This window comes from Xenopus laevis, chromosome 2S (assembly GCF_017654675.1).
Source record: "Xenopus laevis strain J_2021 chromosome 2S, Xenopus_laevis_v10.1, whole genome shotgun sequence".
NCBI classification, from domain to species: Eukaryota; Metazoa; Chordata; class Amphibia; order Anura; family Pipidae; genus Xenopus; species Xenopus laevis.
In genome coordinates this window covers 87817002-87840062 of record NC_054374.1, presented here as the reverse complement: position 1 = coordinate 87840062, position 23061 = coordinate 87817002, and the positions used below count along the sequence as shown (strand labels likewise).

The 23061-nt window shown below is 36.9% G+C and overlaps 1 protein-coding gene across 2 annotated transcripts in view; it reads left to right on the top strand.

The window, feature by feature from the left end:
• The first annotated feature begins 3693 nt into the window (after window positions 1-3693).
• The window catches only part of vps53.S (VPS53 GARP complex subunit S homeolog), a 70619-nt gene continuing 51251 nt past the window's right edge, over window positions 3694-23061 (top strand). Inside the window, exons 1-4 of one of the 2 annotated variants that reach the window (XM_018249661.2) lie at window positions 3694-3995; window positions 7626-7706; window positions 8747-8796; window positions 10102-10168. In XM_018249661.2, coding sequence (XP_018105150.1) covers window positions 3912-3995; window positions 7626-7706; window positions 8747-8796; window positions 10102-10168 — 282 coding nt within the window. In that variant the 5' untranslated portion in view covers window positions 3694-3911. Of the gene's footprint in view, window positions 3996-5210; window positions 5308-7625; window positions 7707-8746; window positions 8797-10101; window positions 10169-23061 lie in introns of those variants that run through there. The other variant, XM_041584113.1, reaches the window with a different exon arrangement.

The window sequence follows — 23061 nt, the reverse complement described above, 5'->3', positions numbered from 1 at the left end:
ATTCGGTAAAGCGCCAAAAGCTGCCTTTGCTAATCAGAAACTCAAATGTTTGTTTTTTTCAAGCTACCTACAGAACCCTACCTTTGTTAAACAATTTACCAAGGTTCACTGCGAGCTGATGAAAGGCATGCCCCAAATAGGGCAGCGGGGGGGGGGGTTCTTACCGGCAACCCCATAACCCCTTTTTTCCCGGAAATTTCAAGGATGTCATTTTCTTCAGGCTGCATTCAAGAGTGACTGCTACTTTAGAATCGTCAAAAACCAGCCTGCCAGCATGGCTGTTCTATGGTGCATGCAGCAAATTGGAAGTTGATCCAAAGGAAAGGTGCTAGATGGGGAGCCCCTGGCCTGAAGTAGATACCTGGGTAGCTTATAAGGGCATCCCCTGTAAGAAAAAGGGGTAGCCAAATGGAGCCCTTTTTAGCAAATGGTACTGCCAACAGCCATTTTTTTCAGCAAGAGCGCTGCTTTCCATCACATTAGCACCAGCCCCCTCTTTGTAATCAACCTAGGGGCAGACAGCTTGCCCTTCCATCAGTCCTACTGTCCACCATCTGACTGACTCAATCCGCCACCATCCAGAGCGATGAGCTTTTGGCACAGGCAGGCATTGTGAGTTGTCTTTACTAGGGATGTAGCGAACCGCCGAGTATGTGTTCGCGAACGCCGTTCGCGAACACCGGCAAAAAATGCGAACAGTTCGCGAACTGTTCGCGAACTTCGAACATCCGAAAATCGTTCGATTCGAACGATCGAAGGATTTTAATCGTTCGATCGAACGATTTTCGTTCGAATCGAACGAAAATCGTTCGATTTTAGCGATCGAATGGTCGAACGATTTTGACGCGAACGCCTATTGGCGAACGTCGCGCAACGTTCGCGAACTTGCGGCGGACGCGAACAGTCGAAGTTCGCGCGAACTAGTTCGCCGGCGAACAGTTCGCTACATCCCTAGTCTTTACCTCTTGATAGACAGCTTGCCCTTCCATCCAGTCCAAAAAGTGCAGCAGGGGGGGGTTCTTACCAGCAACCCCTTAACCACTTGACCATTCAGGAGCCCCCCTTTCGTAAGGTACCCGGGATTCGTATTGATTCTGTTAGGCGGAAGATGGACTGCTGGCACTACCAGTCAATGAAGAGGCCCAACAGGACATTCGGTTGCTACGGTCATCTGAAACAGCCAGCAAAGTACATAGTGTATGGATGTAAAGGCATCCAAAGGATATACTTCAAACCAGGGCTGTAAAATCAAAAAGTATAGCTCCACAATATCATTTAAGGTTCTAAACATTTTGTGTTAAATGCCCAAACCCCATTGTGTAGATGTGTTTATTTAAACTGGTGCATGCCAACTTGTGTTAATATTTGAAAATATATCTATCTATCATTTGTTGCAAGCAACCAGTTTTTATTCACCTGGGCTGCTAAATGGTCTGTAAAAGAGCCTTAAGGTTGATAGAATGCTGATAAAAAGGCTATAAGCTGGAAAAAAGGCTATAAACTGGAAACGCTCAAGCAAATTAAGGAGGAAGTGAAAGGCTTTCCTAGATGTGACACTTATTAAATGTCAAAAAGTCATTACCATGACCAAATGTATACAAGCCATTACTATATATGATAACAATGCTTAATTTGTACAATAAGTTGACATAAAATACTGTGGTTTTCTACAATCAAGTCCTACGTGTGGAAAGCTCTTTGATACCCCTCTAATATTTTCATATTAAAAAAATAAAGCCATAGACGACTTAGTTAAGTTTAACTCATCCTTCCATAAGTAAGGGTAGTTATTGGGTATAAGTAAAGAAGGCACTTATCTTAACTTTGGCCATTTGAATGGCCTAATCCCTGGTGATTATGCTATTTAATGACAAAAAGGTCACAAATTGCCCGTGGTTGAAACAGTAAGGATGCAATCTATTGTATCAGATGCCCCTTTGGTTTGGCATATGTGGGCCACATAAGAAGAACTGTTAAGCTTTGTATAAGCAAACACAAGTCAAAACATTTGTAATTTTAAATCCCAAACTGAAAAATAAAACAAACCACTGTAGAGTGACATTTTTTTAAAAGGTTTGTTCACCTTCCAAACACTTTTTTCAATTCCATTGTTTTCAGATTGTTCATCAGAAATAAAGACTTTTTCAATTGTTTTTCATCTTTTGTTTTTTACAGTTTTCCCAAAATTGAAGTCTAAGGTTTAATGTTCCTGTCTCTAGTGTTTCAGTCTGGTAGCTCAGTGATCCTGAATCTCTGAACTGTTACAATTTGCTACATTTATTTGATACAATTAGTTGATACATTTCTCAGCAGTATCTTAGAAATATGAGCAACTATGATAACAATTCTAACAGCTGCCTTTAATGAAACTTAGGGATTCTGCTCAGCAGGGACAAAGATTACAAATATATCAACTAAATGTATCAATTTAAAACAGTTAAAGAGTCGTAGACCCCCCCCCCCCGAGCTGCTATAGGAGGTGAAAAATGGTATTAGAAAAACGGTCACACATAGAAAGTAGAAAGTAATTGAAAAAAATCTTTATTTCTGGTGATCTATCTGAAATCAACTTAACTGAAAAAAACTTTTGAAGGTAAGCAACCCCTTTAACAATGTCATCATGTGTCACAACTGAAATGGAGGTTTTTGAACAGATAAAGGCAAGAGAAAGACAGGACAAAGAAGACTACTTTTACAAAGGGCATGTTACTGGATTTGGGTATTGCAAATACAATTCCCTTATGGATTGAAAGAGGATTTTAATAAGTCCTGCTTTCTATAATATGTTGGTGTTGAAAGATCTAATTCTAATAAATAATTCACCATCAATAGCCTCATTTAGATAGCAAGTTCATCAGGAAGTTACACACTTCAATTTAATTCACAGCAATATGGGTAACAGAATAAAAATTGGGTCAGTGGGCCCTACTAATCAGGACATAGCATTGACTGGTAGCTGAATAAAACATCTGATTGGCTACTATAGTTACTGGACCCTGCAAATGATGGGCATTCTTTTTACCTATGTCTTTACCCAGGCATCTCTACGTAGCATAATGCAAATTATACTGAGTTTCATTTTAAAACATATATTACAGTTACATTACCTTTTATCGATTTTACAACAACTTTTAAGTTTTTTGGACCATAACAATCTAGCTAAAAACGGAAAAAAAGAATTCCTCCTTGATGTGCATTCTCATTTACTGCCTCTAGATGGTGATGTGATTGTGTAATCAGGAGCACACAGTAATGCCACTCAGGGATGGAGGGTGTGGTCGGGCAATCACTGTGATGTGTCAGGGCGTGGTTACAAACCTGTTAGAACACGCCCACGAGGCCATCATGACGTTATTATGATTCATCAATGGAATCGGTGTGTTCTGAAAACCACCAATTTTTCTACTAACAAAAGAGAAACAAACTAGGCGACTATACTGTAAAGAAAATATCACAGTTGCTTGCGGCTGTGTAATCACATATCCAAACGCTAAAAGGAATGTTCATTTTGAGTAGCACACATCAAAACCGTACAGCATCCCGTCTCCTAATACAGGATAAATTATACATCCCCTGCTTTATCTGCATTCTGACTAGCTACTGTGGAAAACTATTACACGTCACTTACATGACGTTCTCTGCGCACTTGGCGGCCATATTTTAAATGGGCAAATAATACAATGTATAGCTAAATGCAATTTATACGAGTTCAGGAAGCAGTAACCGGATAAATAAAACAGCATGACAATTTTTTTTTGAATAATCTCCCTCTGTCATCTACGCTTCACATATGTTTTTGACAACTGGAAGCATCGTTTGACTTGGCAAGCTGTCTCCATAGAAACAGCACTTCCTTCCCAATTGTCCCAGGGTACAGTGCGGCGCAGGAAGCTACTGCTGATCCTGCAGAGATGGATGAGGAAGAGCTGGTGGTTGTGGAGGAGCTAGAGGCAGTGTTACACCTGTCCCCGGAGGTACAGCAAGCCATCGAGCAGGTACGAAACAAGTTTCAAGGACACGGTCATCTTTATAAAACTAGCGGCCTATGATTAATGGTCAGTGACAATACACGGAGAAATGGTAGTGGATGCAAGTCATGTATTCTAGCAATGTCAGCCTCTCCTAGAATGTGGCATTACAACTTATCTGAAACCTGCTTGCCTTTGCTCTTGTACCTCTGGGCACATGGCATAGTATGTTACCAGTCAGTGCTGATCGTTGCCCTTCACCCCTCTAGAAATATCATAAATCCGTATTTCTGGTGTTTATATATGTAATAGAGTCTATGCAAATTACTTTCAGTGATCACATTTAGCTTATTGCTTAGGAAATAATGCTTTTTTCATGGATGTCCAGTTTGTCACCTTCCAGCTGTTGTTGGACTATAACAATCACTGGCAAGGTGATGCTCGTTGTAGTGTAAAAGCAGCAGCTGCAGAGCCATAGGTTATCACTATATTAGACATCTCCCCATAGGTCAAATGTCTGTACAGTACTTGAATATGCCATGGGGATAAGCCAGTGGTCCCCAACCAGTGGCTTGTAAGCAACATGTTGCTCTCCAACTAGTGATGTCAAGGCCAGATTTACCTAGCGGGCACCCTTAGGCCCGCTTACATGCGTCACCCCAGTCCTCTCCCTTTATTCATCATCAGGACTGGAGCAATAGGGATTGGTGCACAAGAAATGTAAAAAAAACTATTATCTCCTGCATATACCCAGTGTTTCTGAACCAATGTGGGTGTGGTTGGGCAGCATGCCTTCCCCTGAAATCCCACCACCCTTGGCCCGGGCCTAGGTGGCCTTTCCTTTTATAGACCCATGCCGACCCCCCTGCTGATAACGTCACAAACGGGGGTGAGCAGGCAGAAGCCAGCAGTGCAAGGTTGCTGGCGGGGATAGCAGGAAAAATAGTGTCTGGATTCAGGATGGCGGTATTTTTGACCATTCGTCCATACAAAATCTCTCCAGTTCAGCTAAATTTGATGGCTGCCGAGCATGGACAGCCTGCTTCAAATCATCCCATAGATTTTCAATGATATTCAAGTCGGGGGACTGTGACGGCCAGAATATTGTACTTATCACTCTGCATATATGTCTTTGTAGATTTCGAAGTGTGTTTAGGGTCATTGTCTTGTTGGAATACCCCTGCGTAACTTCAACTTTGTGACTGATGCTTGAACATTATCCTGAACAATTTGTTGATATTGGGTTGAATTCATCCGACCCTCGACTTTAACAAGGGCCCCAGTCCATGAACTAGCCACCCAGCCTCACAGCATAACGGAACCTCCACCAAATTTGACAGTAGGTAGCAGGTGTTTTTGTTGGAATGCGGTATTCTTCTTCAGCCATGCAAAACTCTTTTTATTATGACCAAATAACTACATTTTTGTCCCATCAGTCCAAAGCACTTTGTTCCAAAATGACTGTGGCTTATCTAAATGAGCTTTTGCATACAAGTGCAGAAATGGCTTCTTTCTCATCACCCTGCCATACAGATGTTCTTTGTGCAAATTGCGCTGAATTGTAGAAAGATACACCATCTGCAGCAAGATACACCATCTGCAGAAAGATGTTCTTGCAGGTCTTTGGAGGTGATCTTTGGGTTGTCTGTAACCATTCTCACAATCCTCTGAATATGCCGCTCCTGTATTTTCCTTGGCCTGACAGACCTGGGTTTTACAGTAACTGTGCCTGTGGCCTTTCATTTCCTGATTACATTCCTTACACTTGAAACAGACAGTTTAAACCTCTCAAATAGCTTTTGGTTTCCTTCCACTAAACCATGATACTGAACAATCTTTGTTTTCAGATCTTTTGAGAGTTGCTTTCAGGATCCCATGTTGTCACTCTTCAGAGGAGAGTCAAACAGAAGCACAACTTGCAATTGGTCACCTTAAATACCTTTTCTCATAACTGGACACACCTGCCTATGAAGTTCAAGGCTTAACGAGCTAATCCAACCAATTTGGTGTTGCCAGTAATGAGCATTGAGCAGTTACATGCATGCAAAATTACAAGGGTACCCACATTTTTGCACAGCCAGTTTTTCACATTTGATTTAATTTCATACAACTGAATACTGCTTCACTAAAAATCTTTGTTCATAAAACACCCCAGTACTCGGATGTTCCTGGGAAATGAAAGACATACCACTGTGATCTTTTTTTGTTAAAAGTGGAGTAAATTATTATTCAGGCTGAGAGGGGTTCCCAAACTGTACAGTGACTGTACAGTGTTCATTGTGCATGTGTTTGTTTTCTTATGTGACACAGTCAGGGCTACCGTGACTAATTCATATTTTTTTCTTTTTTATTAAAATGAATGGAATGCAAAGTTAAAAAAGGTTTGCTGTTAAAATTAGAGAACTTGAAACCGTTAAAATTATGTGTAGGATGTTGCGTTACTGTCATTTTCAGGATCTGCCAGGGCACGGGAATTAATGTATGAATGATATTCAATGCAATAAACATGAGACACCTATGGCTGGTAAAATGTTTAGTATTGTCTGTATAAACATAGCAACCAATTAAAAATTTAGAAAACATGCTATGCTATGTATGTATACCCATATCTGAGAAATGTTACATTCTTTGCCTGTGACATGACCACTTCAAGGTCTTTTACAGCATTTCTGGATAATTTGGTCTGTATTATGGGAGTGTAAAGAGCACTCTGAAGCAGTGGTCATTTGACAGAACTATGCTATATGCAAAAGTTTCCCAACACCTACTTGTCCACTATCTTACTGGCTTGCAGGTGGCTTTCCAGTTCATCCCACCAATGTTAAGTTACTAGAAATCAGGGCTCAGTGCTGGCAATTCACAGCGCTCCCTTCTCAGATAGCCAATTATGTATATACATTGCTTTGTGCATGGGAGCATTATGGTGCTGAAAAAGGAATGTGCTTTCTCTGAATTTGTTGTCACAAAGACAAGAATGGCATAATATGCTGTAGCAGACCTTACACATTCAGACAGGTAGTGTTCTCCAGGCACCCATCATATCTGATAAATGATCTTGTGTTTATGTTATATTTGGCAGGGATTGTTCCAGCTATGTAAAATCGCAATAGGGATGCCTGGATGCTTCTGGCAAAAAATATGTCCACGTACTTTGTCTATATAGTTTAAATTGAACATTACCCAAATATGAAAGTAAATAAGACATTGGAATACACATTGCTTACAAAAATAATTTTTAAATCATCATAGTACATTAGAAATGCTAAGTGTGATTACTTATTTATTCCCATTTTATAATTGCTTGCTGGACATAATTTCAATGATCATTTCAGTTTGATTTTATCTAAACAAAAGATTTGTTTTTTTATGTTTCATGTACTGTTTTATATAGTAAGGAAAAAATGCTAATTGGTTAAAATAAGTTGCTGCCCGGGTGTATATTTCTCCAGTGTTTATAAATAACCCAAAACTGAGGCTTCTCTGTCCTTAGTAGACTTGCAAGCAAGCTTCACAAGTGAAATGGTCATTGCAATTTGAGAAACAGTCTACCTGCAACACTCACATGTTATGTAAGAAGTATAAACAGAATGTTTTTCTAATAAAATAATATCTAAAATAAAAAGTAATCAAGAATTTTTTGTGCTTTTATTTGTACAGGTATTTCCCAGTCAGGACCCATTAGACTGTGCGGATTTCAATGCTGTTGAATATATTAATACTTTGTTTCCAACAGAACAGGTGAGCTATACATTCCTCTAGCATTTTCAGGCATTTGAAACTTGATATTTTATAAGGATTAAGCATTGAAAATCTTTATTTAATGTGAGTTGTGATAGCTGCTATATAAACACGGGTTGGTAACATTTTATAAATTATTTATTTATATAGTTTAATCCTGTTTATCCCCATGATGACATCCTAGATGTTTGTAAGCCAATGGTTTTCATATTGTGTACTATGCAGGAGCACTTTGGAAGATGGTAAATACATTAGAAAAACTGTTTAGTTGGTTTGCAGATCCCTTTCCGCAAGGATGTAAAAACCTTGTGTAAACACTTCCTCCATGTATTTTTTAAAGACACAAGAAAATCTGTTTGAGTTAAGAAGGACAACTTGCACTGTCTGCTAACACTAGGATGACAACCACCAACAGGCAGTTTTTTTTTTTTTTAAATCTAGATTTTGTGTGCTAAGTGAATGAAGACACTTATTTTGCATTGTAAGAAGCTGACGGGGAAGCTTGGTTTGGAAAATCCATAAGTGTTGGATCTAGCCGAATACCAAATACTCCACAAAAGATTTGTCTGAATACAGAACCAAATGCATGCTTGATCTGAAAATGTAATCACCTGAATTTAAAATAAATAAATAGCCACATTTAATAATCTGCTAAATGGCATTAAAGTTTATATTCTAACTTGAACGCCATTTAGTTTATGATAAAATCCAAAACTGATCTAAAACAGTCTCTTCACCTTCCACTTGGTGGCAGTGTCTGCTTTCAGATTACTTTGTTTTGCCTGTCCTGTGTAGAAAATGTAGTAACCATGAAGAATCAAGAAACACACTGAGAAAAATATGTACCCCACTAAGCAAATATTGTAAATCCTAGCAAATTGATCCCTTTATCATTAAGTGCTTTTATTACATCCACCATAGATTTTTGCTTGTTTTCCTTGATGTATGTAGAATCATTCAGTTTATTTATGAAAATACTGACATTTACATTGTATTCATCTTTAAATGTTCTCAGAACTCCTGTTCTTACTTTTTTACAGTCTCTGTCAAACATTGATGATGTTGTTAGCAAAATTCGTTTAAAAATAAGGTAGGTGCCAGTTCAAACAGATATGTAATACAAATTACCATCAGGACACACTAGAGTAAATGAATGGGCATGTATAGTATATTTAAAAAGTTACTTCTCATTATTTTCATTTTTTTTTTTTTTTTAAACTTGAACCATACAATACAGCAAAGAGCACTGTTGATATTTGGTTTTACTCTTGTATGGGCTGTTAAAGTGATCGGCTTGTCTGATAAATTATTCAGTGACTTTAATATAAGATATTAAAGGATTTGGGGCATCCCTAGAACAATAGATATGTCCAAATGCTTAATTACTTACCTGCAAAAATGGAAGAGTAATGCTTGTAATATGTATTATGCAGTCTAACATGTTTCAACCATCTGACGTAATGTTTTTTTCTCTCCATATAGCCATTTTATTAAATGGGCTGTTCACTTTCCAAACACTTTTTTTCAGTTGTGTTCACCATAAACAAAGACTTTTCAATTGCTTTCTTTCTTTTTTTTTTTGAAGTTTAAAGTTTAATGTTTGTGTCTCTGGGGGTTCCATTCTGACAGCTCAGTGATCCAGTAGCATTCTGAACTGTTATAATTTGCTACATTTAATTGATACAATTAGTTGATACATTTCTCAGCAGTATCTGAGGTCTATTAGCAACTATTTTATACATTTTAACAGCTGCCTTTACTGAAACTCAGGGATTCTGCTCTTCATTTCAATATCAGAAAAATGGTCACAAATACAAAATAGAAAGTAAATGGAAAAAGTCTTAATATCTGGTGAACAAATTGAAACCAATTGAACTAAAAAAAAGTGTTTGAAGGTGAACTCCTTTAATTAAGTCTATGTAACAGAAGGATTTTTGTTAAACGAGGATTCTTTCGTTGGCATATTTACTAAGGTTTGAATGGTAAAGTTGAATTAAAATTTTACATTTTTTTTGGGTCAAAACTTACAAATTTGAATTTTAAACCACCAACTTGAATTTTAATTTTAATGTGAGATTTATCACCCCTCGACCCTGGAAACAGTTCTTATTCAAATATACACTTAAAACCTGCTGAGTTCATGTAAAAGTCAATGTAAGAGGTCTGTTGAACCATTTGAAGATGTTAATTGCCTTCCTGACATTCAAGGTATTTCTTTGGAGGAAAACTTGATTTTAATTTAATTATAATTTTCTGGTCGTTTGTATTAGATTGAATAGCCTACATTAGAGTTATTTCATAAATAACCTCCCGTTCGAGTTGTGAGTACATTCGAATTTTTGATAAATCTGCCCCTGAGAGTATACAATTGATCTAATTTTTTTTTTGACCCCAGGCGCTTGGATGACAACATTAGAACTGTGGTACGTGGACAAACAAATGTTGGACAAGATGGGAGACAGGTATGTGTATTAGAAATGTTAAGTCATTATGGAAGACCACTTCCATATCTTGTTATAAGAGTAGTTTAGTATAATGTAACTGCAAAATATATTTAAAATTATTACTGTCATGATCAAAGCTTTTAGGAATCTAAAATCTAACTAGGAGACTGCCTACAAAGAGTTTTTGCCTTTTCTGTTAATGTCAAAAGCACCTTCCAGTATAGTATTTTCCTTTGTATTGTCCCATAAGACTTACAGTGTACATACTTTTCGTATTTACACTTTAGAGTTTGTATTTGGAGCACTGCCATACAGTTTACTGCCTCAGTTTAACTTTTTTGTAATACAAGTGTGGAGCATGGAGTAAGTGGGATTATAAACTGCTCACTTAAACTCTTTATCTGAACCTGATTTGGGTTTTGCTTTTAATTCTGCTTTCTACAGAAGCAAGGTACTGATAGCAAGCCAATTACATGTCACCACATTTGCGGTACAGTGTATTACTAGTTCATTGTGCTTTTTTTCCTGTTACACAAATCTAATGTTATGTTGTAAATCTGCGCAGCAATAGGAGAAAACATTATCTGATGCTTCCTAATAATCTTTGTGCCATTCTGTATGATATACTTTACTGTGGTAGTAAGAATCCAAATTTTTTGTGAAAATGTGCATCAGGTATATGATTTTTCGCTAAAGCATCAACTTTCTACTTATCCTGCAGGACTTCTGTCAATTAGAGAAAATGCGTTTATGTTTTTGTTATACAGTCAATACAGCCTTTTACAGAGAAAGCCAGAACCACATTATCAAAGGTGCTGTGTAATAGGCAGTGGCAGTTCATATGTTTGCCTTCCCTCTAATGCTTACTAATCTGCTTAAGAACAAAAGAAATTCTGGAGCTCACAAAATGTGATTAATTCTCTGAATCTTTAAGTAGGGGTTAGATGTGACATAAGAAGGGGAGGTCACGTTACAGAAGTCCACATCTCACATTCAGGGACATTTTGAAATTTTACATTGTCATCAACACAGACAGAATGTCTTATAGAAATAAATATTTTCCTTTTATCCCTCTTAACTGGTGAAGAGAAAGATACAGAAGGGCAATTGTTATTTTCTTTTATATGTTTGTCAACAGAGCTTTTATTCTCAGAGACTAGCTGTCAGAAAAAAAGAAATGACTCGCTCTGAAGGCTGTATACTCATGGAATTCTGAAGGGCAGTTTGAGTGCATTGTGGAGCTTCTGTAGTAGTGTCTGGAATGCAGCCCCTTTATACTTATTGGGCTATGGACTGTGATCACAGTTCTGGTGGGGTACCTGCAGCTGATGGATATCAAGTAACACCTAAGTCCACACAAACATATGTAGCTATAATTATATTATATCCAAATGAAAGATGCTAATTATTTGGAATTGCATTACAGTGTCCTCAAAATGTTTCATTTACAAAGCAACTGGCAATTCTCTGTGGCCATCAGTTCAATTACACCCAAATTCTGGAGCCAGTGGCCTCTTGTTGTAGTATACTTATATATACTTTAGAGGACTGAATAGGATCAGCACATAGTTTAATGTCTTATATCAACCTACCTAGAATACAGGATAATTGGTGTAGTGAACAATTTCAATCCTTGACAAAATGTATTACTACAGACAATATGGGGCGTATTTATGAAATCTTGAATTTTTCTGGTGGAGTTGTAAAGGGAAAAAAACCCTGTATTTTTAGAGGACAAAAAAAAAACACACACATTTTTCGAGATTTATTATGCTCTGATACTGCTAAAAATCCAAATCTGAAAATACTCCGGCTAAAACTTGTTGAAATAATGTAGAAGTCAATGGCAGATATTCCCTTTAAAGGACAAGGAAAGCCTAAAGACAATATTTTGTGCAGGGAAATGTGTACCCCAATACAGGCTAATAGTGCAGGCATTTCGCTGAAGTGTGAAGCTGTTTAGAATATCTGGAGATGATGATTTCACAGAAGCACTACGGTAAGTACAAAAAGAATACTACCCAAAATGAATCGCTCTGTTCTCAAGACCTAGACCAGCACGCATGCGCAATAGGGATTCCTCTGATTCGGCACACGTGGCGATGTCTTCTGTGGGAGCCTTCAGGAATTTTTGCACATTGTCGGAAAGGACGTGCATGATGAAGGGGAAATCTACAAGACAAAGTTATTGGATTTAGAAACGGTAACAGAACAGTAACATCAAAAAAATAAATAATAATAATACAAATATAATGCAGTGTTGCCCTGCACTGGTAAAACTGGTGGGTTTGCTTCAGAAACACACTTGTTTATATAAATTAGCTGCTGTGGGGCAGCTATTCAAAGGAGAAAAGGCTCAGTTTACACATAGTAGATAAGCTCTGTAGAACATAATGGTGTTATCTGTTATCAATATTTAGCCTGTGCTATATAGCCTTTTTTCAATTTCCACCATTGCTACACAGCAGCTTGTTTATATTTACTATAGTAGTGTTTCTGAAGCAAACAAATAAATTGTACCAGTGCAGTGCAACAGTACATGATTTTTTCATTACTTTAAAATACTTTCATTTTTTGGTGTTATTGTTCCTTTAAATAATGCAAAAAGTATAAAAAGGCTTGCCAATTTTCTTGTTGCTTAACAATTGGAGCATGTTTTTTGCCTTCGTGATTCTCTATAGTTTCGGTCTACTTGATATTTGATAATCCGATAAAGTTGAATGTTCCGGCCGGCAATTCTAAAATTTGAATTGTCACACGATTTTGTTGCGAATTTTCTCACACGGACAAAAACCCCCAAAATGTTAATTTCGCAGTATAAAACAATGTAAATTGTTATATCTTAATTTTAATTTTTATTGCGCATTAACACATTTTTAATGGTTGCATTGTCCTGTGGCAAGAAAATAACACCTTTTTCAGTAAGACGTTTTATTACATACACTATGCACTGGTAAAAGTGATAAAATTCAAAATCTTTCTTCCATTGTTGGAAAGGGTCCCTAAATAGTTTCCGTTTTTTTGTCTAGGGGCGCTGGTGGGCTGTTCTGGACGGGTGTGTTGGTTCTGGGTGCAGGCAAAGAAGGCGGCTGATGTCAGCATATGGGCCTATGTTTTTCTGCAGGCCAAGGATCAGCCTTGTGTGGTCTTAAAGGAGAAGGAAAGTCATTTTATACTTGGGTGTGCCAAAAGTTAGGCACCCCCAAGTGATTGTATCTACTTACCCTGACACTTTAGGCTGGTGCTCCTATCAGCAGAAAACTGCACCAGTCCAGGGTTCTTCCAGCGAACACCACTGCGAGCAATCCTTTTCCTACTTCTTTACTCTTCAAATTTTCCAGGGCAGATGCATGCACAGTAGAGCAAAATAGCCAGCTTTCTCATTAAAGTTCGGATTTTCACTGTGCATGTTCAGCCGCGAGCTGAAAGAGGAAGCAGGAAGAGGATTGCGCCCATAGTGTCAGGTAAGTAAATATAATCACTTAGGGTGCCTAACTTTTGGCATTACCAAGTATAAAATTACTTTCTTTCTCCTTTAAACATTATGTATGCAGGATAAATAATGGCTACCAGACCAAACAGAACTCTAGTTCTTGGATTAGAAAATCTAATTGTGTTGGGTGTGGCTCAAGTGCTTGGGTACCCTTTATCAAGTGTTGCTCCCTCCATACCTTTCCTATTTTGTTGGTAGCTATACCTGACCCCTTAAACCACCACTGTAAACATAGGAAATAATAATGGGCATCTGACCCTTTTTACCCTTTACAGTGTTTGCAGTTGTTGTAAATGGATATTTGGTATAGGGAGTTCATGGATATTTGATACAGTGAGCAGGGATAGGCGAATTTGACCCGTTTCGCCAAAAATTCGCAGACGCCCATTAAAGTCTATGGGCGTCAAAATTGTTTTTTTTTTTTTTGATGCACGCCGCCATACAAGTCTATGGGCATCATTTTTTCGGCGAAACGAGGCGAAAAAATTTGCCCATCCCTAATAGTGAGTTATGAGAAAACAAGAACTAGCTGATGCTTAATACAGAATGATTGCTGTGCATGCACCAAAAACACATCAATGCAAACAGCGTTTGAAATAATTTTCTCATTAAAGAGAGATGCACTGTGTTGTATATGTGTTTGCATTGCTTTGTGTGTGTATTCTTTAAAGTTATATTTTTTATTTGTGTACTTCTTCTTGTTAACAATAAGTGTTTCTTGTCCTTTGGCACCAACGTACCAGTTAGAAAGAAGTATACAATTAGTGACAGATTTATCGAAATTTGAGTTTGTGAGAGAAAAAAAAAGACGGACGTGGGAAACAAAAAGAAACCAAACTCACGCATCTTTTTAGGAAGTACACTCCATTACATGTCTACTTTTAGTTCTAAAATGAAGCTCTTAATACTGTATTGTTTGTAATTGTTTTGGTCTGTGTGGTCCTCGATGTTTCAATCAGTTGCAGTTGTAACCATTGGGGTGTCTCTTATACCCAGTTTTCCTTTGGAGTCATCTTCCATGTATACCTCCTTTATGATTGTGAGTTGCAAATTTGTTGAAGAATTCGATGATGCTAAATGTTCTGGAGAGCTGGAAGCCCTTCTCGGATTTCTTCCTCTAGCTTGCTTGCTTGCAGTGGTGAAGTATAGGAATAGGGGTAGGCAGAAGCGACACGTGTTTATGGAGCAAAGCTGGGGGGCGCTGGGCACATACCTCTTGCCTGCATACCCCTAATCCTGGTCCATCGAGGCCCCGGTTTACCTGCTCTCCTCCTCTTCTGAATTTCTTGTGTTGGGGAGCAGAGGTGGAGTGCCATTGCCGGCCGTGTTGCCTAGGAAGCCCGGCCATGCAACCTGGACAGTGGTTCCGTTTGCAGTTTCAGCAATTACTAGGGTCTAAATAACAGTAGCAGCCATTTATTGATATGAATAAGAACTGGAATATTAAAAAGGAGAAGCCATGAATAGAAATATGAGTAATAAAAAGTAGCAATAACAATACATTTATCACCTTACAGAGCATTTTTGTTTAGATGGGGTTAGTGACCCCCATATGAAAGCTGGAAACGGTCAGAAAAAAAGGCAAATAATTCAAAAACTATAAAAAGAAAAAATGAAGGCCAATTGCAAAGTTGTAACGTAACTAAAAGTTAACGTAAAGATGACCCCCCCCCCCTCCTTGAGATAATTTAAGTGTTTTCCTGCCATTACTTGTTGAGGTCTGTAATGCAAAAGGAAGTAGCCAGTGTGGATGTGAGATTGGCTGATAAGCAGCTATATAAGGGGGGTTGCCAGATTGTGAACATACTTAGGAGCTGCTGAATGTGTTATATAAATATTTAAATCAGTGGAAATTAAGGTGTTTTTTATTTTAAATGACAGCCACTAGGTGGCTTGTGAATCCTCAAAAAACTGTACCTGTTAAACTCATCTATACTGTAATCAAAGCATAGAAAGGTAGCACACTCATAAATGGCAGCTGTTTACTCGCTGAACTTTTATCGAATTTATGAAAAATCTATGAAGAGAAGGAATGTGCTGAGTAGCTCTGCTCTAAGGTACTGTAGTCTGTGTAGAGAGGAATGATAAGAATGCTGAGAGAGCTGCTTTAGATGATACCTGCCTTAGCAGGAATGACATTTTATATGTATTTAAGAGAACACTTTCTCTGCTATTTATGGCATGCTTCACCTAGCATCATATAGCAAAGGTATATAAATAAATTAAAGTAACTAAATATGATAAAAAAACTAAATATTATAAAAACAAGTTACATGAATCATTTTAGTAAATCTTTGCCTATATTTACCATGCATAATAAAACATTATATGCAGATATGGGTATTGCTGTTAATTGTTTTATGAAAAAACGTTTATTTTTGTAAAGCAGTGTTTAAAATGTGGGGTGTTTTTGCAGTGTTTAGTCTTATCACGTTAAAGTGTAAATAAGTTAGTCACACTCCTGTACCATTCATTGGCAATTTTCTAACCACGTAGAGCATGCAGAAAGTCTTATTTAATATCTTTTTTAAGGGCAACATAACATGTTAACAGGTCAGGCTTTTTTTTTTTTTTTTTTTTGTTAAATCAAAGGTCTTTTATTTCCTGTGCAATATCTGCTAAGAATGGTGTGAACAAACCTCAGAACTAATCCCGATAATGACCCCTTTTATGAAAGGAAATGGTTCAGGCTGGGTGTGAAAATTCCTGCATAGGGCGTAACAAGTTTCCCTAAAAAGCCTGCTTTCCACTTACTGAAGCAGAGGAAGAGGCTGATATCTTTTTCTTATTTAACTTTCTCATTTAGTAAATATAATGGATAACAGAAAATGTTAATTTATCAAATTTAGCTAATTTCCGAAACAGGAAACTCTCCAGAAGTATTCAGCAGGGCACAGTTTGCTATGGTATATTTTACCATGGAGTGGTAAAATATAGTGGTAAAATGGAGTGCTGTCAAGGTTTTCTATTTATTAGTAAATTTCATTGGAAACCCTCTCAAATATGTTCTTATTAACATTGTATAAAATTCTGTAAAATAGTTACCAGATTTCAGCAGACAGTGGGTGTTAAATTTACAAACCCAATACTGTTTCTTTGGAGAATAGTCACTGGAGTGTCATGTTCATTTATTTTGTGCTTGACAGGAGAGTAACACAAAAATAGGTTACACTGAACGGATTTTGGTTTGGGAATATCCATTATATATTGATTAGTCTGTGAGCCCTTTTTATCTGTTCTTTTTTTCATTCACATTTTTTTCCTTCTTAGTTTCACTTTCAGTTAGCTGTTTGGCAAATAGAGAGCCTATGATTCCCATTGACTTGAATAGGAAATCAGGAATCAGGGCTGAATTTCCCCCTGAGGATGCCCGGAGGCTAGCGCCCTCTCCCTACTACAGGATCGAGCACATGCGCATCCTCTGTACCGTAGCAATAAGCACCTAGTTCTTAGTGCTGCTGAATCAAGAAAACTACCCGTGCGGCTAGGTAGCATGCCAGCCCTTACAGTAATTTATGCTGCCCTGTTACAACAGTTTGTAAACTGCAGCTGGGCCCATGAACTACAAACTAGACATATAAGACAATCTACTACTCTACCCTTTCCTCCTGCTGTCCTTCAACCAAAATTTCCTGTTGACTATTTTTGCAGGGATCAGAACAGAGTGCTCACGCACACCTTGTTCTTTTTTTTCCCATATGATATACATTCATTAACCTTGTGCAATTAATTGAGGGCACTTAACATTGTGTTAGCTATTACAGAGGAGCGGTGTTCAAAGTACTGGTTTCCATTACATTAATGATGAATGGCTTTGATGAATTGTTATTTTCAGCAATCTGAATATGAAATAATTTTCATGCTACCGTTAGTTAAACTGGTATTCAGAGAATATTGAAGTGTAATTTAATGAAGTCTGGCAAGATCCAACACACACACAGACAGGAATATTTGCACAGGGTTGTGCAGTTGAAATGGACTGGAAGTATATCATTAAGCCAAACAGTAAGAGAAGAGTGAGCTGTATGCAAAGAGGTTTCTGATAGGTGAAAACTATTCTATTATTTACATTTAGAAATGCTGCAAAATAAAAAAAAAATAAAAATTGATTTTAAATTAAAATGTTTAAAATAAATATATTGATTGACAACAAGGGACATTAGTAAAAATAATGGGAGGGTGACAGAGAAAGGTTTAAATGAAAAAAGGTCAGAAAAAATGGAAAATAGCTAAAGGAGAAATGCTCAGCTGCATTAGAGTGCACAGCCGTATTTAAATGCAAGTTGTGGCACATGAACCATTAATTTAAGAGTACATTTTGAGAGACGATGGATTCTGAAAAAGCATTGTCCAGGTCTCTCCTATTGCCTAATACCATCCCAAACATCAGAGTAACGTCTATAAATGTAAACTGTGTATACTGAGTTTGCTTATCAATTAAATGATCCCATGTTTGGTAAGTCAGTATATATGGAGAGGGACATTTGAGAACAATGTATTAGGATTTCCAGACCCCTGTAAGAATAGGGGGTGATCCAAAGAGTGATTATTTTATTCCAAGTACATATGTCTTAGGTTCAGAATCAGGAATGTGTATCATCACTACTGTTAGAATGTCTGTAGAAAAGATGTAATGCTTGGGACAACAACAGATAACACGGAAGAAGTTTGCTTTCTCATTTTAAGCATTAAATGAGAATGTAAAGTGGTAGTTTAATTTAAGTTAATATGGACTGCTAATTGGTTGCTAGGGCTTAATGAACTTAACACCCAAGCAGAACTGAATATAAATGGGGCAGGGCCTGAAAAATAAGCTGTGAAAAATAAGAATGAGTAAATCCGTAGCCTCAGCGTTTGAATCTCATGCATATATTTTTGAGTAAAACAGCAGCTGTTTAAAAGTATTACAGAAGCATTTGTGGTGGAGATCTGCTCTTAGATTTGATAAGTATTTTAAAACTATAATTTGTTTGGAAATAAATTGGTTAATGTAGTAATTGAGTTTAAAAGGAATGATTGCTTTGATTGTAGGCATTTTGTTTGTACAGAAATTGTAAAATGTTTATTGCTCTTGCTTTTATAGTTGTTCTAAGTGGTCTTTTACTTTCATACGTTTTCTCTATAGTTAAACTAGCCATATATGATTGTGTTACTTCTAAGATTTAGCAGTGAGAATTCACATATGTGTTATGCCTTCTTAGTAATCACAATAATTATTGCCTTGTATTCTTTCATATTGCCAAAAAAATAATGTTACTGTCTGTATTTTTAACTCTTGTGAACTGCAGCCACGTCCTGAATCAACGTACTTCCTTCACTGGAGAAAACATCCTGTACTTAATAAGTTAGGCAGATGTGCTCTACTGTTTAGACTAGACAAGTGATGCAGTCCTAGACAGAGATTGGCATTCCTAGTGATGCACACATCTGCTGTTACTGCTAAGCATTTTCAAATCTCCAGGACAGATGTTTCATAAGCTTTCTTACACTATTTACCTTGTTATGCCTACCATTACTGTTAAAGGAGAACTAAACCCTAAAAAATGAATATAGCTCAAAATGCCATATTTTGTATACTGTACTTATTGCACCAGCCTAAAGTTTCAGCATCTCAATATCAGCAATGATCCAGAACTTTGAACTTTGAACTTTTCAAGCAGAAAATGAAGTTGGCCTGTAATATAAGCTGATGCTATAAAGGCTGATTATTAAATTCTGATGCTAATTGCACTGTTTATGTGCTGCCATGTAGTAATTATCTGTATTAATTACCAATCAGCCTTATATTGTGACAGTTATATTCTATGTGTACTGTATATTGTGAGTCAGCACCTAAGTTCAGTAAGTGACAGCAGCACAGAGCATGTTCAGTGAATCAGCAGAAAAGAAGACAGGGAGCTACTGGGCATCTTTGGAGACACATCTTCCCTGCTAAAGTGCAGTGGTTGCCTTGGGCTGGTACAGAAGCCCAAAACAAAATGTACAAAATGTATAGCCTACTTCTTTAGTTAGGCTTTAGTTCTCCTTTAAAGGGATACTGTCATGGGAATAAAAAAAAAATTCAAAATGAATCAGTTAATAGTGCTACTGCAGCAGAATTCTGCACTGAAATCCATTTCTCAAAAGAGCAAACAGATATTTTTATATTGAATTTTGAAATCTGACATGGGGCTAGACATTTTGTCAATTTCCCAGCTGCCCCAAGTCATGTGACTTGTGCTCTGATAAACTTCAATCACTCTTTACTGCTGTACTGCAAGTTGGAGAGATATCACCCCTCCCTTTCCCCCCCAGCAGCCAAACAAAAGAACAATGGGAAGGTAACCAGATAGCAGCTCCCTAACACAAGATAACAGCTGCCTGGTAGATCTAACAACACTCAATAGTAAAAACCCATGTCCCACTGAGACACATTCAGTTACATTGAGAAGGAAAAACAGCAGCCTGCCAGAAAGCATTTCTCTCCTAAAGTGCAGGCACAAGTCACATGACCAGGGGCAGCTGGGAAATTGACAAAATGTCTAGCCCCATGTCAGATTTCAAAATTCAATATAAAAAATCTGTTTGCTCTTTTGAGAAATGGATTTCAGTGCAGAATTCTGGTGGAGCAGCTTTATATATATATATATATATATATATATATATATATATATATATATATATATATATATATATATATATATATATATATTATGCCTGTCTACATTGGCAATATACAAGTTATTTCAGATACACGTATTAGATCAACTGTGTTTCTAGAAGTACTTTTCACACAGTAAAATATGCAGTGTAAACATTTGTAGTTTTAGTAATGCCATTACAATTAGCAATATAATATGATTATATGTAACAGAGAAAAGCAGGCATTGGTGACAGAGGGCCTTTGCTATATACAGTGTTAATATCATATTACTAGTTCAAAATAAATGTCATTAGTTTGCAAATCACTGTTACAAATTGAAGGAAATGATTAAGCAATTTACTTTGAATAAGGTTCATATTTGTTTCTTAATTCTTTCTTTGCTTGACGTGCAGTTTTATTTTGTTTTATTTAATGCCATCAGCACTGCCACTCTCCGATTCCTTAAGGCCGTTTACAATGAGTTTCACTGAAATCTTTTGCAGTTTAGATTATTTGTTTCTGTCAAAGCCATGATTTTAGTGAATATATTTTGTCAGAACATTTGTTTGAGTATAATTTTACCACTTACTTTTTTGTAAGTGATTCAGATTTAAACTGTGGTAGTTTGGTAGCTGTTAAATTGCTCGCTGTGGATTGAAAGTTTTGTCAAAACTATTAGGTTTTTATTACCACTTTCACTTACATGTCGTTCAGTATTTAATACCTCTATGGTTTAACAAATAACATTCAATAACACTGCCTGGTATCCTTCAAACCCTGGGAGAGTTTTAAACCAATTTGGAACATCTTTTCCCTGCACCAACCAGCAGCTCTGTAAAAAAACAAGCAAATTTGTTCTTACATACTAAGTTAGGTTGAAAAAAGACACACGTCCATCAAGTTCAACCTTTTAACTTTCTTTAACCTGCCTGCAAAAAAACAACCCCCATCCGAAGCCTCTCCAAATTTCCTCAGAGGGGTAAAAAAATCTGTCCTGACTGCAAAATGGCAATCGGACTAGTCCCTGCATCAACTTGTACTATGAGCTATCTTCCATAACCCTTTATTCCCTCACTTGCTGAAAAGCTATCCTACCCCTTCTTAAATCTATCTAATGTATCAGCCTGTACAACTGATTCAGGGAGAGAATTCCACATCTTCACAGCTCTCACTGTAAAAAAAAAACCCTTCCGAATATTTAGGCGGAACCTCTTTTCTTCTAATCGGAATGGGTCAGCTGGAATGACCTACTGGTAAATAAAGTATTAGAGAGATTATTATATGATCCCCTTATATATTTATACATAATTATCATATCACCCCTTAAGCGCCTCTTCTCCAGTGTGAAAATCCCTAATTTGGCCGGTCTTTTCCATTGCTAAGATTTTCAATACCTTTTAACAGCTTAGTTGGCCTTCTCTGTACCCTCTCTAATTCAATAATGTCTTGTTTGAGGGGCCTCTGTTGTGATGTTTTTGTTCTAATAAAATACCGGTACTTTTTTACTACTATTTTTGGAGTGTGATCTGGTTTGTGCCAGCCCATTCACCACTTATTAATTGCAATATTGCCTTCCTGAGCTGAAAGTTTGGGGTTTGTGCACCCGGATACCCCGTTTGTTTGGGTAAGTTAACCCCAAAATCACTGCTTAATGCGCTGATACTGAACATTCTTCCCCATATATAATGTTCCTGTAACTATGTCCACGATTGATATTTTACTTTTCCTCCTTAGATTTTTTTATGCTTTTAATTCAGATATTCGATTTATATAGAATGCTTTCTATTCTGAATGCCTCCTTATACTAGAACCACATTTTCATGAATCCGTTCATAATGTATATTTTACTTTTAGAACAATATCAGATGTTCAGTTCATAGCTATTCTTTTGTGATCCAAAGTACATGTTGTTTGACACCCAAAAGGAATATCTAAAGGTATCTTATTTGTATATTCGTTAGGATACTTATTTCATTGGTCACCAATGTGGAATTTTCACAGTCTGTCTGTTTACAAGTAGCCAGCAGGGGGTTGCATATGAAATAAGTCTTCAAAGGAGATACAGTTCTGAGTAGTCTAAGTCTTACTTTCAAGGAGGTCCTTGACCTTGCAAAGTAGTTAAATGCCAAAGCCAGAAGGCAACAGCTGTCAGCATTCCTTGGGGCTGTTTTAATGGCCAAGGGCAAATCCACATTTCAAATGTAAAAGCATAAAAACACAAAAGAAAACTTTGTATGTCAGGTTTGTTTGAGTATCTTGATTTTAATTTGTTATTGGATTAAATAAAAATGATTAGAGGTGTTGAATAACATTTAAATGTTTGCTGTAGTAGGAATTCTGTTTATATTACTTATTTTTTTCTATTTTAAAATAATTGAGTTATCACATTGCATTTGTAAAATGGTAAAATTGGCAAAGCTGTAAAACTCACATCTCCTGTAAAACTGCTTTGCCTCAATCACTTTGAAGCATTTGATTCTGGTATAAATAATGGCACAGCCTAAACCTACACCACAGGGAATCTGGTTGTTCGTTACAAATATAAATTTTTGTATGTGTTTGATATATCCCCTGCCCCTTAATTTTACACAGAGTGAAATTTGAGCTCATCACAAAAAAAAACTCGCCCACTTTCCATTCATTTTTCTGGGATTTTTAGAAGCTTATTTATCAATGGGTGAAAGTTAGAGTTCACTGTTAGATAAATAATTTTCTAAAAATCCCATAGGAATGAAGATAAAGTGGTTGATTTTTTTTTATGTGGTGAGTTCTAATCTCACATCTTAATAAATCTGC